The sequence below is a fragment of the Schistocerca gregaria genome, chromosome 1 (genome assembly GCF_023897955.1).
Source record: "Schistocerca gregaria isolate iqSchGreg1 chromosome 1, iqSchGreg1.2, whole genome shotgun sequence".
NCBI classification, from domain to species: Eukaryota; Metazoa; Arthropoda; class Insecta; order Orthoptera; family Acrididae; genus Schistocerca; species Schistocerca gregaria.
The window spans coordinates 847,905,100-847,917,795 of NC_064920.1; the positions used below are offsets into that span (position 1 = coordinate 847,905,100).

Here is a 12,696-nt window from a genome sequence, read left to right on the forward strand (position 1 = left end):
TTGAGATTCATGATAAATGAATGTAAATTGCCATCAAGTGCAAATAATGTATTTCAGTGATGTGTCTATTTCCAGGTGCTGAGGTACGCAGACAGTTCAGTATGGAAGAAGAAGATGAACTGCTGCAGTTTGCAATTCAGCAGTCTCTTATTGAAGCGGGCAGTGAAAAAGATGAGGTATATTTAAAGAAATATAAAACCTTTTGCAGGAATCAATATCTGTACATGCAAACACTTGAAGACACTGTATGAGGAAAAGTTAAAATCTTTTTTCAACTGGCATATAAATTTTATTATGATGAAACATGGTAACATAAGTGAAATTTCAGTTTAATCTCCTTAATAGTTATATTTACATAACTTTTTTAAAAGTAGTCACATTCTTTCAGGTTTACTTAGTTTCTCACATTGAGATGAGATCTCTCCAGTTTTTCTTGTCTAAGGGTCTGATTCTCGAAGCTGAAAATCTAACATCAGCTCCTCATGGTTGGTTTGAACTAAATAAATTGGGAGATTGTTGTTCCAGAAGTTTTTGATTTAAATATATTTTTCACTGAATTTTCTCACAAGTTAGGATATCATACAGTACTTTGATTTTTCACATTAACAAAGACGAACTTATATTGTTCGCACCTGTTATAGAAAAATATGTCCGATCATGTCAGAGGCAATCTTACCACTCCATCACTCTACAAAAGTAACAGTATTCCAAAGGAATTACAATTTTTATTATCAAATGAATTCCTACTACTTTTTGTTATCTTATTAATTTTTATTATTATTTCATAAATGATTTCAGAAATAAACATAGTAAACAATAGAGGATTGTGTAATTAAAAAAAGAAATTTTAAGTCTGAAAGTAATTCATAATTTCAAATGTTTATAAAAAAGATTTTAACTGTATATTCAGAACTAGTACTTACTGATTACCACATCAAAACTAAAATATTTTATAAAGTAATTCCTTTTCATAAATTTTAGTTGGAAATATAAGTATATGAAAGTTTTCAGAAAATGTTGTTGAGATAATAGTAATCTGTCCAAAATTCAAAAAATTATACTGGAATCGACAACTACTGCTGAGGAAAAGTAATGCTAGAGGAGGATGTCCTGTTTCAATACTATACTGCGCCATCATAAATTTTATTGAAATTCATTCAAAGCAGGTGGAAATTTGTGAGTTAAATGCCTCATTTCAACAGTTAACAAATTGTTGCCGACTTCTTACATACAATAATATCTTTAAGAGGATGAGCCACATTAAGGAAATTGAAAAGTCATGCTATAGCCATTTCAGTAGGAGCAGCATGGTACATCTTACATACAGAATTAACCATGAGATAGCTTTTTACAGGACAATATGTTGACTGTTGATGAAGCCAAATGTAAACACAAATTTCTCAGTAGTGTTAAAAGAATCAACTGATTTTATTTGCCTGCACAAAAAATGAGCCTGTCAAATTAAAGGTTACAGTCAGTACTTTATGGGCTGCAAAAGTGATACTTGAGACTGATCTTTCCAAGGATAAAACATAGTCAGTGAATACTACACAACACGTCTGGTTGTTTCAGATTGAAAAATACATGCGGACAGGCCTCCATTGCAAGTTAGCTCTGTAAAACATTTTACTTTCACTAACATTTTTCCCGCCATGCAGAGACTTTATTTGTGAAACTATCATCAAACAACTGTGCACCTGTAAAATCACAACAGACTGTTTACAGTCCTGTATGGATTATAACAACCTGTTTTGGCCAAGACAACTTCCCAAATTATGTTCAGTACTTTACTGTAATTGAACATCAACTTATGAAATATCCCGTGTAACCTCAATTCTTTCTTAAAATCAATAATACCAATGATTCACTCATACCATCAAGCCTGGCTACATCTGGAATGTTTAAGAATTACAGTCATATAACCATTCTCAACTTCAACTAAAACAGTACTACTACTAAAATTACATTTTAGAACCATTAAAATGAATAAATGAACAACTTTACCACCAATTTTAATAATGATTTCATTGTTTTCCTTGGCTGTCGGAATGCTGCTTGCAGCCAGCTGCAGTGTGATATACAATCTTTGCCACTTGGTAGACTTCTGATGCTTGCAACTCAATCGCCTGCAGCTATAATGCCCCCCTTCCTCTGTCTCACTACAACAGTTAACATACAACAACCTACAAAAATATTAAATAACTCATAATAATCATATTTTAGTCAAATATTCTTCCAATTATGAGGTAAGCCAATACCTTGGCACATGACGTTCAACACAGCACAATTTGACACAGTACAGTTCTTCCAAAGTGGACAGGCTGCCAGCCCATTCACTCTGGCAGGTCTTCATGCAAGCAGGTGAAAAGTATCTTGTGTTATACATATTTTGTAATATTTCTAGAATTCTTGCCATTATTCGAGACTCATAGTTCTCTGAAAGTTAGCTGAGAATTTAGGAAATTGACATACATAAAAATACAAAAACTCTAACTGAAAGAGGTTCTTTTCTTCCCTAGTGACATGGACTTACTTTCTAACTTTCTGATCCCCATTAGCCTCCCCTACCCACATCACAAGGCTTCATAACTGCTCACTCCTCCACAGAAAGTAGTATTTGAACATTTGACCATTCTTTCTGATTACTTTCCACCAACCTAGCACATGATTACTTGCCACCAACTTAGTACCTCATCATCAGTGTGAGTAGTGGTCTGACTTCATAATTGTGTATTTTCTATTTTGGGTATTTAATTCTCTTCACCATATTATTGGCTTAAAACTCATCGATGCGTATGTAATGATAATGATCTAATTCTTTTTTAATTTTGTTAAGTAGGCATGGACCCTAATTTTTCGTTTTCTAAATCACCAGTTTCCTTATGTTTTGAATATTGTTAACAGGTGGATATCTGGGAGGCCTTAAGAGCACAGCGTCCATCCCGGCCTACCACTCCAAATGTACAAGCTGAGGAGGAGCGCCAGTTACAGAGGTAAGACAATATCCACCCAAATACTTTTAGTACGTGTGAAGAAAGTTTTATTTTCCTGGCGGTTCTACATTTGCAGTGCCTACGAGGGTGTCCAGAATGGATTACTGAATCCTTATAATCTCCCACACTGATCCTGCTTGGAAATTGTGATAAGAGACCTATTTGTATTACCTTTACTGTAAATGAAAGATTGTTCTGATCTCAGAAAGTCTTTCCATGCTCACCTAAAGAATAATAGTGTTGCAGAATAAAATCTGTAAAAGCATATGTAAGGATGTCCCAGAATCAGTAGCATTAATAGACTCTTAGTATCTATCACTGCAAAAATATTTCTAAGCTTAACAGAAAACCTGATGAGCTGGCCATAACTTAGCTTCAGGAGGGACAATTCCCAGTACTACCAATATAAACACGAAAATAACAAAAAGCAGAAAATTAAAAAAAAAAAAAATCGAGAATTAATCCTATCTTTTAAAACTGTATGTTTTGTATTCAGAGAGGAAAGATGAGTTGTTTTAGGAAGGTTGTAAAAAAGGGGGTGGAGGTTAGTTCACTCTTATGCTAATAAGTTGAGAGGAAACCCCTCTGTGTTGACTAATGTGCTTAACTACTGCTCTCCGGCCTAAATTCCTTCATCTTTGCGTTCTTCGCTCCTTACAACTTCTGGGTCTGTTTCGAACTACGGTGTGCAACCCCCCCCCCCCTTTCCTTTTCCAACTCCACAACGAATACCTCTTTCCTTCTGAAGAAGGCACTTGTAGTTGCAAAAGGTAGGAGTGCTACTTTCTGTTTTAAGTGTTTGTTGGCAATACTGGGAGTTGGACCACCTTATGAAGATAAGTATGGCCAATTTTTCCTTTGTCTATAAACTGAAATTTCTATTCTATACGGAGTATTACTGTGTGCATTTGTACCACACCTTAACAGTTAATAGCAGCTATCCTGCCAGAGACTGCATCGTGTTGAAAAGCGGCAAATCTTTCTTTCTGTTCCTCTTGTATTTTATTTCCTGTCGAAAATTTTACATGCCCCACGCCCAACTTGAAACTACAAATTTCACTGAAGGAATTTAATGCATAAGTTCCATTTTCACATAAGATTTTTTCCCTTTTTGTCCACATTTGAAATTGCATATTCTATATCAATAAAGAGTGAAATGTACAGTAGCTCCTTCTACAAATTTAGGGTTTGAAAATAGTACATTGATTTTTCTTATTGCAGGTTGTTGTTCCTGTTAATGTAACTGAGATACACTTAATCACAATACAATTTACATCTACCTTGCTAGTAACTAGTAGTAGTTTTGTTGCTTCTGCAGTAGATGCTTTGCTTTGTAGGGCGATCCAGGCCAGCTTAGCATTGTATCAGCACAACCTATCAAGCCCCAGTCCTGAGGAATCATCACCCACTGTGGAGTGGACACCACCTGCCAATGTGACGGAGAGGGGGCCTGATGGACGAGTGGAGCGTGAACTGCAAATCGCCTTGGCCTTGTCTCAGCGCGAATCTGAAGAAGAGCAGCGGCAGAGGCAACAAGAAGAGGAGACACTGAAACGTGTGCTAGAATTATCACTTACTGATAAGTGACACCTGTTGGTGTTTGTTCTCCACACTGTTGGCCAAGTTCCACAGATTAACAAATTATTTTCAGCTGTCTGACTTCTACATTACTGACACGTTTTATGTGTGAGACCTTGCTGAGACCTGTGTAGCATATGTGCTTCGAAAATGGTAATCTTTTCGTGGTTATGTTAACCTTATCAGTTGTCAGTTGCATCAATTTCTTCTTCCTTGAGGAATGATAATGAAACTGCAGAATGGTGTCAACAGTTTATGCAGGATATGTGCTTACTCTCAGTAAAGCTCTTGTACTGAAAGAAACTGCAATTCACTTACAGAATAGCCATCAAGGCAAGTGGAAAAATTTTAATTGCAGATGTGGCACAAACTAATGAAGATTTGCTAAGCAAACTCTCAGAATTTTTTTTCTGCGAAGTGCTATCTGCCACAGAACTAATTGTACATGTATTATTTAGCACCATTAAAGTATTTACTGCCTGTACAAACAAGAAAGAGATGTATTTTATCTTTACTTTGTTATGTCTAGCCAGAAATAAAAGCTGACTATGGCATATTCATGTTTTTTAAATAAGTTACCCGTCAGTATGTATTTACCCTACAGCAACCTATTTCAATTCAAAGTTAGTTTCAGGTGTACTCAGTGCGTCAGATACTTCTGGCATATTTAAACCTTGAAATTTCATTAAAAAGTGGACTAAAATACATGGTATGTTTGCTCTATCTGTTTCACCCATTGTGTAGCGGGTGATTCACAGTGCTGAAAAAATAATACATCGAAAGTAAAGCATAATATATACAACATAACACCTTGCAAGTGTACATCTTCGTTATTTGTGTATAATCGATTGACTTTGGAATTGTCAGCAGAAAATCTTCTGGTCTGCTGTTGTATATGGGGCATTCTTCTTTGATGTGTCAGTGGTTTTCTGCAGGCACAAAGTAGGGATGGTTGGTATCCTATTTGTTTGTTTCTGTGTGTGTGTGTGTGTGTGTGTGTGTGTGTGTGTGTGTAACAATAAATAAAAATGACACACACCAGCCACACTGGATTCTAATTCAGTTTTGCATTGACCACGTTTTGCCTGTCAGGTCGAATCCTGTTGATTTTGGGCACTGCATATGATTGTCCAGTCCATTCTCCAGTTCCTGTGATCTGTGTTGGTAAGCTTGAACTCCTCTCCCACAGTGACCTTTGCCTCCCCCCCACCTTTCCAAGAGGGAATTTGGTTACTCTTTGTGGCACCAGTATCTTGATAGACTGATTTGGTTTTATTATCCATGCTCAAAATGTTTGTACTCATTAGTGAAAGCATTTACACAGTGCAGTTGAAGAAGATGGAGTGTGGAGTGCAGCTTTTTACTGGCAGTCATTGCGTAAAGACTGATTTGATAACATCAGCAGTAATTCTCGTGGTGTTATTCAACTGGACATTTTTTTTCCATGTGGGCTGTTAAGCCAAATCTATTATATAGTACAGTCAGGCTGGTTAGTTTTTTTCTTTTCAATGCTAAATCATTCACAGGCCATGATTGGACTGTATCAAGATTAGTTCGTGTAAGAGTTTTCTGAGTATTGTACTGCATCATAATGTAAAAAACTATAGTGGACAATCCAACATTTCAGTCGCTACTCAGTAGACCCAGCAGAAGGACACTGTAACTGTGGCCAAAACGTTGGGTTCTCGTTTTTTTACATTATGACAAAGTATGATACTTAGAAAACTATTATGTCAACTGACCCTGGCCATGGAAGCCTATTCAGTTATATATGTCAAGCTTAGTCATGTAACTATGTCTAGAATATAGCTATAAGAAGTAAAAATTAATACATAATAAACATTTCAAATTTCATTAACACCATGTGTTTCTGCAGTTGTAGGAGTTCAAGCAATAACAAGGTTGCCACAAGTTCTGGAAATCAAGGAATTTCAGGTGTATGAGGGAAATTTGAAAAAACCACTGGAAAAATCTCATTTTTGTCTCTGTAGATGAAATGGTTTGCTTACTGAGATATCATGTGTAGTCACTGGCTGTGCGCAACTGAGTATGTGCGCCATTTCCCTACTCCTTCATTCTTACTGCTTCTCCCGTTCCCACCACTCCCCTCAGCTTGCAGTCAGTGCTGCCACCACTTCTTGCCACTAGCCTAGCAGCTGCTGACAAGAGGCAGGAAGGCGGGAGGAGTGATTTGTTTGGATCTAATTCTCAGAGATTGTTGATGCAACAGCTGGAGATGGCAGTTTTGTATGCATGAATTGGGTCTGAGTGAATGTGTGTATGCTCTTGTTTTCTGACAGAGGCTATGGCCAAAAATTTAGTTGTGAGAGTGTGATTCGTTTCTACATGCCTGCCTGCGGCTCAGCAATCACCTTTACGGTGAACACCGATTATCAGAGTATTTATGCAAGTTATCTGTTGCGTGGATTGATCAACGTGGTCTCATTTTATCAACATGGTGTCTGTGACACGTGAATAGCTGGCCAAACAAGTGAACTTCCACGATGGCCCAAAACCACAGGCCATTTCTGTGGTTTTCTCTAATGGATCGAACCTGCCTATCTGAAGCTCATCATTTCCAACTAATATGCAAGCCCTGCCCATCAGATCTAGTCTGACCAATGTGCCTGCAGTCCGAGTCTGTTTGTGTGTGGTATAACGTGCCGGATTTTTGTGTTTTATCCAAGGACCCAGGATGGCAGTGTTTATCCAAGGACCCAGGACGGCAGTTCTCCTCGACAGGCCAGAGGCTACAGGCAATGGATTTCAGGAATTGCAACTGTCTCACCATAGGTACATTATGTAGTGTGGCGTTTTATAGACACTTTATTTACTCTAGTACATTTTGGCACTTGGAAGATAATTTATATATTCAAAATTATGGACGATAAGAAGAAGAAAATTGTGGCAGTTGGAGGCAGTTTGTTCGATATGTCTCAAGAGAAAAATCGCACAATACCTGTAAAATAATAGACATTACATAGTGACTAATAACTGACAGTAACGAACATAGTAGAACCAACATGTTATTGGTGGTCACTTATAGTGTTGGCACAACTCTTTCCTGCCTTATACACTTCCTTCAAGAGACCTGCTTTTTTCTGAGGTTATTTCTGAAATCAGTGAAGTTATTTTAAATCTCCAAGGAAACATTTTTATCACAAATGCATTTCGTTTTATTGAAATAAAATAACAACAGTGGTCTTAATGAAACGCACACGACATTTGTCTTGCTTTCTCCATCTAAAAACATCTCATTAAAAAAGATGTTGGTGTTAAGTTTTTTGCTCACATGGGGGAGAAATCTACCATGGGGCCCCATGCTTCACAGCATCTTTTCCCTTCCATGCTGCATCTCTATCCTCTTGCTATCCTTTTTCCCATCCCTTGGGGAATGTGTCTGGGGTGTTTTTGGGAATGTTCCGAACAGTCTTTAGCTGACATAAGAATAATCTCACCACTGTTTTTCATTCCTTTTTCCTTTCTTCGTTCACCTTTTCCTATCCTTCCTCTGCTTCAGCTTTTGAGACTCTTCCCCTCGTCTTCTCCTGTGCGCTCCTGAAGGCCGGCCAATGCGTCTGGCGCGTAACAGGTGACTGGGTAACTTGTAATTCCCAGATCCTGGTTGACAGGTAGGATTCGCAAGTACCCCCTGGTACAGGCCAGGCCCAGGGAGGGGTGATTGCCTGAGCTGCTACCTTCCCAAATTGCTGATTGGTCCCTCTGTCAGGTGCTTGGGAGGTGTGACCTGAGATGTGACCAATCACCAAAGGCGGGTGATTTGGAAGGAGCATGCGATCAGAGGCGCTGGCAATTGTGGGGGATTTCTCGTAATGTGTCAATCGTCTTCACAATCAACGTCTACAAAATGGAATTAGCCTAATGACTGAAAGACCCTTCCAGCTGCACCACATTTCCTCATGGTTTCACGTACTGAAGACGGTCAGTCTTTCGCACCGAGCGAGGTGGCGCAGTGGTTAGCACACTGGACTCGCATTTGGGAGAACGACGGTTCAATCCCGTGTCTGGCCATCCTGATTTAGGTTTTCCGTGATTTCCCTAAATCCCTGAAGGCAAATGCCGGGATGGTTCCTTTGAAAGTGCACAGCCGACTTCTTTCCCGTCCTTCCCTACTCCGATGAGACTGATGACCTCGCTGTCTGATCTCCTCCCCAAAACAACCCAACTCAGTCTTTCACAATGGTAAATCTGTTTATTATTCAGAAAGGTGTTGATGCAGTTGCCGACCCTGTGAAATCCTGCTCTCGTTTACATAATGGCACTTTGCTATTGGAGACTAATTCTGATTCTCAAGCACAACTGCTTGCCGCTTCACTTCTCCATGGCTATTCTATTTGTATTGAGACCCATTAAACTCTGAATGCTTCCTGTGGTGTTATTTACACTAAACTGTTCAACAGTCTGTTAGGCCAAAATCCAAACACACCTCTCTGATCAGGGTGTCACTGCCGTCCATTGGGTGATGAAAAAGGTAAGTGCCTCTTTAGTGCCCACATGCACACTCTTTCTCAACTTTGATAGAGAGGTGCTTCCATCCAAGACCAAAGCAGGCTATGAGATTCTCACAGTCCAACTGAATATTCTGAACCTGATGTGCTGCTACCAATGTCATCCTGTCAACCACACTTGAATGTCTTGTCGACACCCAGCCAAATGTGTAATGTGTGGTAGGTTTGTGCATGAGGGTGATTGTCCATCTCTTCCTCCCTGCTGTATCAGTTGCATTGGCGACTATGCCACCTCCTCTTGAGATTGTCCCATGTATCTCAATGAGCAGGCTGTCCAGGTAAATGAAAATGTTCTTTACCCAGTCGCTCGTGAGTTATTGGCTAGTCGCAAATCCTGCATTCTACTGTCTGGCACTTACAGTACTGTTCTTATTACATCTTGCTCCATGAATGACATGGCCATGCAGACATGAGACTTCAGATCCAGCTCTGAGGTTGTGAAATCACCCAGTGTTGTGGTAGCATTGCTGTCCTCTCATCCAGATGTGCAACAAGCCATCAAACTCTTGCATCATGGGGTGAAGTCACCAGCTACACAACTGGCTGGCCAGAAAGGAAAGAAGGTATGCCCCCGTGAAGACATTCTACATTTCTCCACCCAACCAACACCTGAATCTTCCTCTGCTAATCGGAAAGGCTTGAAGAAGTCCAACAAAGGCAAATGGTCTTCTACTTCACCGACGTGAAGATCCTCTTTGATGGTGCCGCAATGAGGTACCTTCACCTGGCCAGCCTCTGTGTCACTGGTATGCACCACAAGCCAATTTTCCTTGCAGGACTCTGCAGGCCGACAGCAGAAGAAAGCCGACACGTCTGTTGAATTTTTAGAACAGAATCCTCCTGCCTCTGTGCCCTATAGCAGCGAGTCTTTGCAGAATTGCAGTTGGCAGCCTCCAAGATGATAACCCTTCATTTTTTCCTCATCATGACACTCTTCCAATGGAACATTTGTGGCCTTCGATTCAACATTAAGGATTTACTGCTGCTTTTAAAATCACAACGTCCACTTGTACTCTGCCTTCAGGAAACGAAATTGCGTCCTCATGATTGTCTTGAGCTTTTGAATTTCTTCCTAGTCCATTTTGATCTTCTGCCCAAGTTCAGCATTGCATCTCATGGGGTAGTCATGCTGCTCGTACAGGATGACGTGCATAGTCAACCCATCTCCCTGACTACTCGTTGTCAAGCTGTTGCCGTTTGCCTTTTCCTTCCTCACTTGACCTTTTCTCTTTGTACCATTAACATCCTCTGTTGTTCGATGTCACTGAGACCAACTTCCTCCAGCTTATTGGGCAGCTACCTCCCCCAATTGTGATGCTCGGTGACTTTAATGCTCACCATCTTATTTGGGGTTCTCCCAGAACCTATCAGAGATATGCCCTCTTGGCAGCCTTTTGTAATCAAGTTAACCTCTTCTGCCTTAACACAGAATCACCCACGTTCCTTTAAGACTCCTTGCACACCTTTTCCCATTTAGATCTATCCTTCTGCTCTGCACATCTTGCCAACTGTCTTGAGTGGTCCATTCTTTGTGACACCTACTTCAGCAATAGTTTCCCATGTGCTATCCATTTGCTGACTCCTGCTCCTGACTAAGGCTGACTGGAGGCTTTACTCATCCCTGGCAACCTTTGATGAACATGATTTCTCCAGTTGTGATGATCAGGTGGAATACCTTACAAACGTTATCCTTACCGCTGCAGAACGTTCTATTCCTGGCACTTCCTCTTTACCATGCCGTGTCCCGGTCCCTTGATGGACTGAGGAGTGGCACGATGCAGTTTGCACTCAGAGATGAGCTCACTGCATTTTTAACTGTCATCCTATGATGACAAACTGCATTCATTATAAACAGATAGGTGCACAATGTCGTCGCGTTCTTGGGGATAACAGAAAAGCTAGCTGGATTTCATTCACTAATTTTTTTAACAGTTCCACCCCATCTTCCTCTCAGACGGCTCTCTGGGACCAAGATCCATTTCCAATTTCGAGCCTGGCAGTAGCAGACGGTGTCATCATGGACCATATTGCTATCTCCAGCACCTTGGGCCGCCATTTTGCGGAAATTTCGAGCTTCTCCCACTGTCACCCTGCCTTCCTCCATTGGAAACGAGTGGAGGAGGCTCAGGCGATACCCTTCTCTTCTCAGAATTGTGAGTGTTACAATGCCACCATTACTATAAGGAAGCTAGATCATGCTCTCACTTCATCCTGATCCTCTGCCCCAGGGCCAAACGCTGTTCACATTCAGATTTTGCAGCACGTTTCTCTTGGGGGCAAGCACTTTCTCCTTGAGACATACAACCACATTCGAGCAGAGGGCACGTTTCCCAGATGCTGGTGTGAAGCCTCTGTCAGACCCATACCTAAGCCGGGCAAGGAAAAACATCTTCCTTCTAGCTACCGCCCCAGCTCTCTCACCAGCTGTGTTTGCAAGGTGATGCAACGTATGACTCATGTCCGGCTGGTGTGGTGGCTCAAGTCTCATAATTTACTAACCACTGCACAGTGTGGATTTTGACTGCACCGTTCTGCAGTTGACCATTAATGAATGGTTTTGTGTGGAAATCCCAGACTGTGGCCGTGTTTTTCAGTTTGGAGAAAGCTACAACTACTGCGGGAGGACTGGTGCTCTCCGTACTCTCTACACATGGATCTTCCGTAGCTGCCTGCCTGCCCTCTTTTCTTGAGGTATTTTTAAAAGACTTGAGTTTTCAAGGTACGTATGGGTTCTATCTTGTCGGACACCTTTATCCAGGAAAACGGTATGCCTCAGTGTTCCGTCCCAACTGTTGTCCCTTTTGCTATTGCTCTCCCGCCGGGCATCTCTGGCTCTCTTTTTGTCATCTATTGCAGTTCTTCATGGACATGTTTCATTGAGCAGCATCTTCAGTGATGTCTCAATTGTCTTTACTCATGGAACGTTGACAATGGGTTTCGTTTCTCCACTGACAAAACTGTTTGTATGAATTTCTGGTGGCACAACAGGTTTCACCCAACATCTTTATATCTTTGGGCCTGTTACTCTTCCATTCATTGAAACTATGAAATTCCTGGGGCTCCTGCTCGATAGAAAACTCTCTTGATCTTCCCACGTCATACCTGGCAGCGCACTGTACGCAGTCTCTCAATGTTCTACGAGTCCTCAATGGTACTTCTTGGGGTACAGATCGAACCACTCTCCTCCATTTGTAATGGTCCCTTGACAGTTCGAAAATAGACTATGGGTGCTTTGTTTATGCATGTGCACGTCTGTTTTTCTTACACTATCTCAATACCATCCACAGTCATGGCCTCCATTTGGCCACTGGCACCTTTTACACTAGTTTGGTTGAGTGTCTGTATGTAGAAGCTGGCGAACTACTGCTGTGACCTTTTCCTCAACAGGTATGCGTGCCTTTTGTCTGCCATGCGTAGCCTCCCAACGTATGCCTTCTTCGATGTCTCCTTTGATCACCAGTACAGGACGTGTCCCTCTTCTCCGTTACCCCTGGAGTTCACTTTTAGTTATTGCCATGGCAGATTAACTTCACGTTCCCTGCAACTTTCCCGGTGGATGTGAACCATTCACCACATTGGCTTTGTGCGGCGGCCCA

The 12,696-nt window shown here is 41.0% G+C and overlaps 1 protein-coding gene across 2 annotated transcripts in view; it reads left to right on the plus strand.

The window, feature by feature from the left end:
- The window catches only part of LOC126272659 (ankyrin repeat domain-containing protein 13D), a 106,294-nt gene extending 101,167 nt beyond the window's left edge, over positions 1-5,127 (plus strand). For both annotated transcript variants that reach the window (XM_049975681.1, XM_049975674.1), the window contains 3 exons: positions 76-176; positions 2,905-2,993; positions 4,331-5,127. In XM_049975681.1, the coding sequence (XP_049831638.1) occupies positions 76-176; positions 2,905-2,993; positions 4,331-4,580 (440 nt within the window). In that variant the 3' untranslated portion in view covers positions 4,581-5,127. The remainder of the gene's footprint in view (positions 1-75; positions 177-2,904; positions 2,994-4,330) is intronic.
- The last annotated feature ends 7,569 nt before the right edge of the window (positions 5,128-12,696 follow it).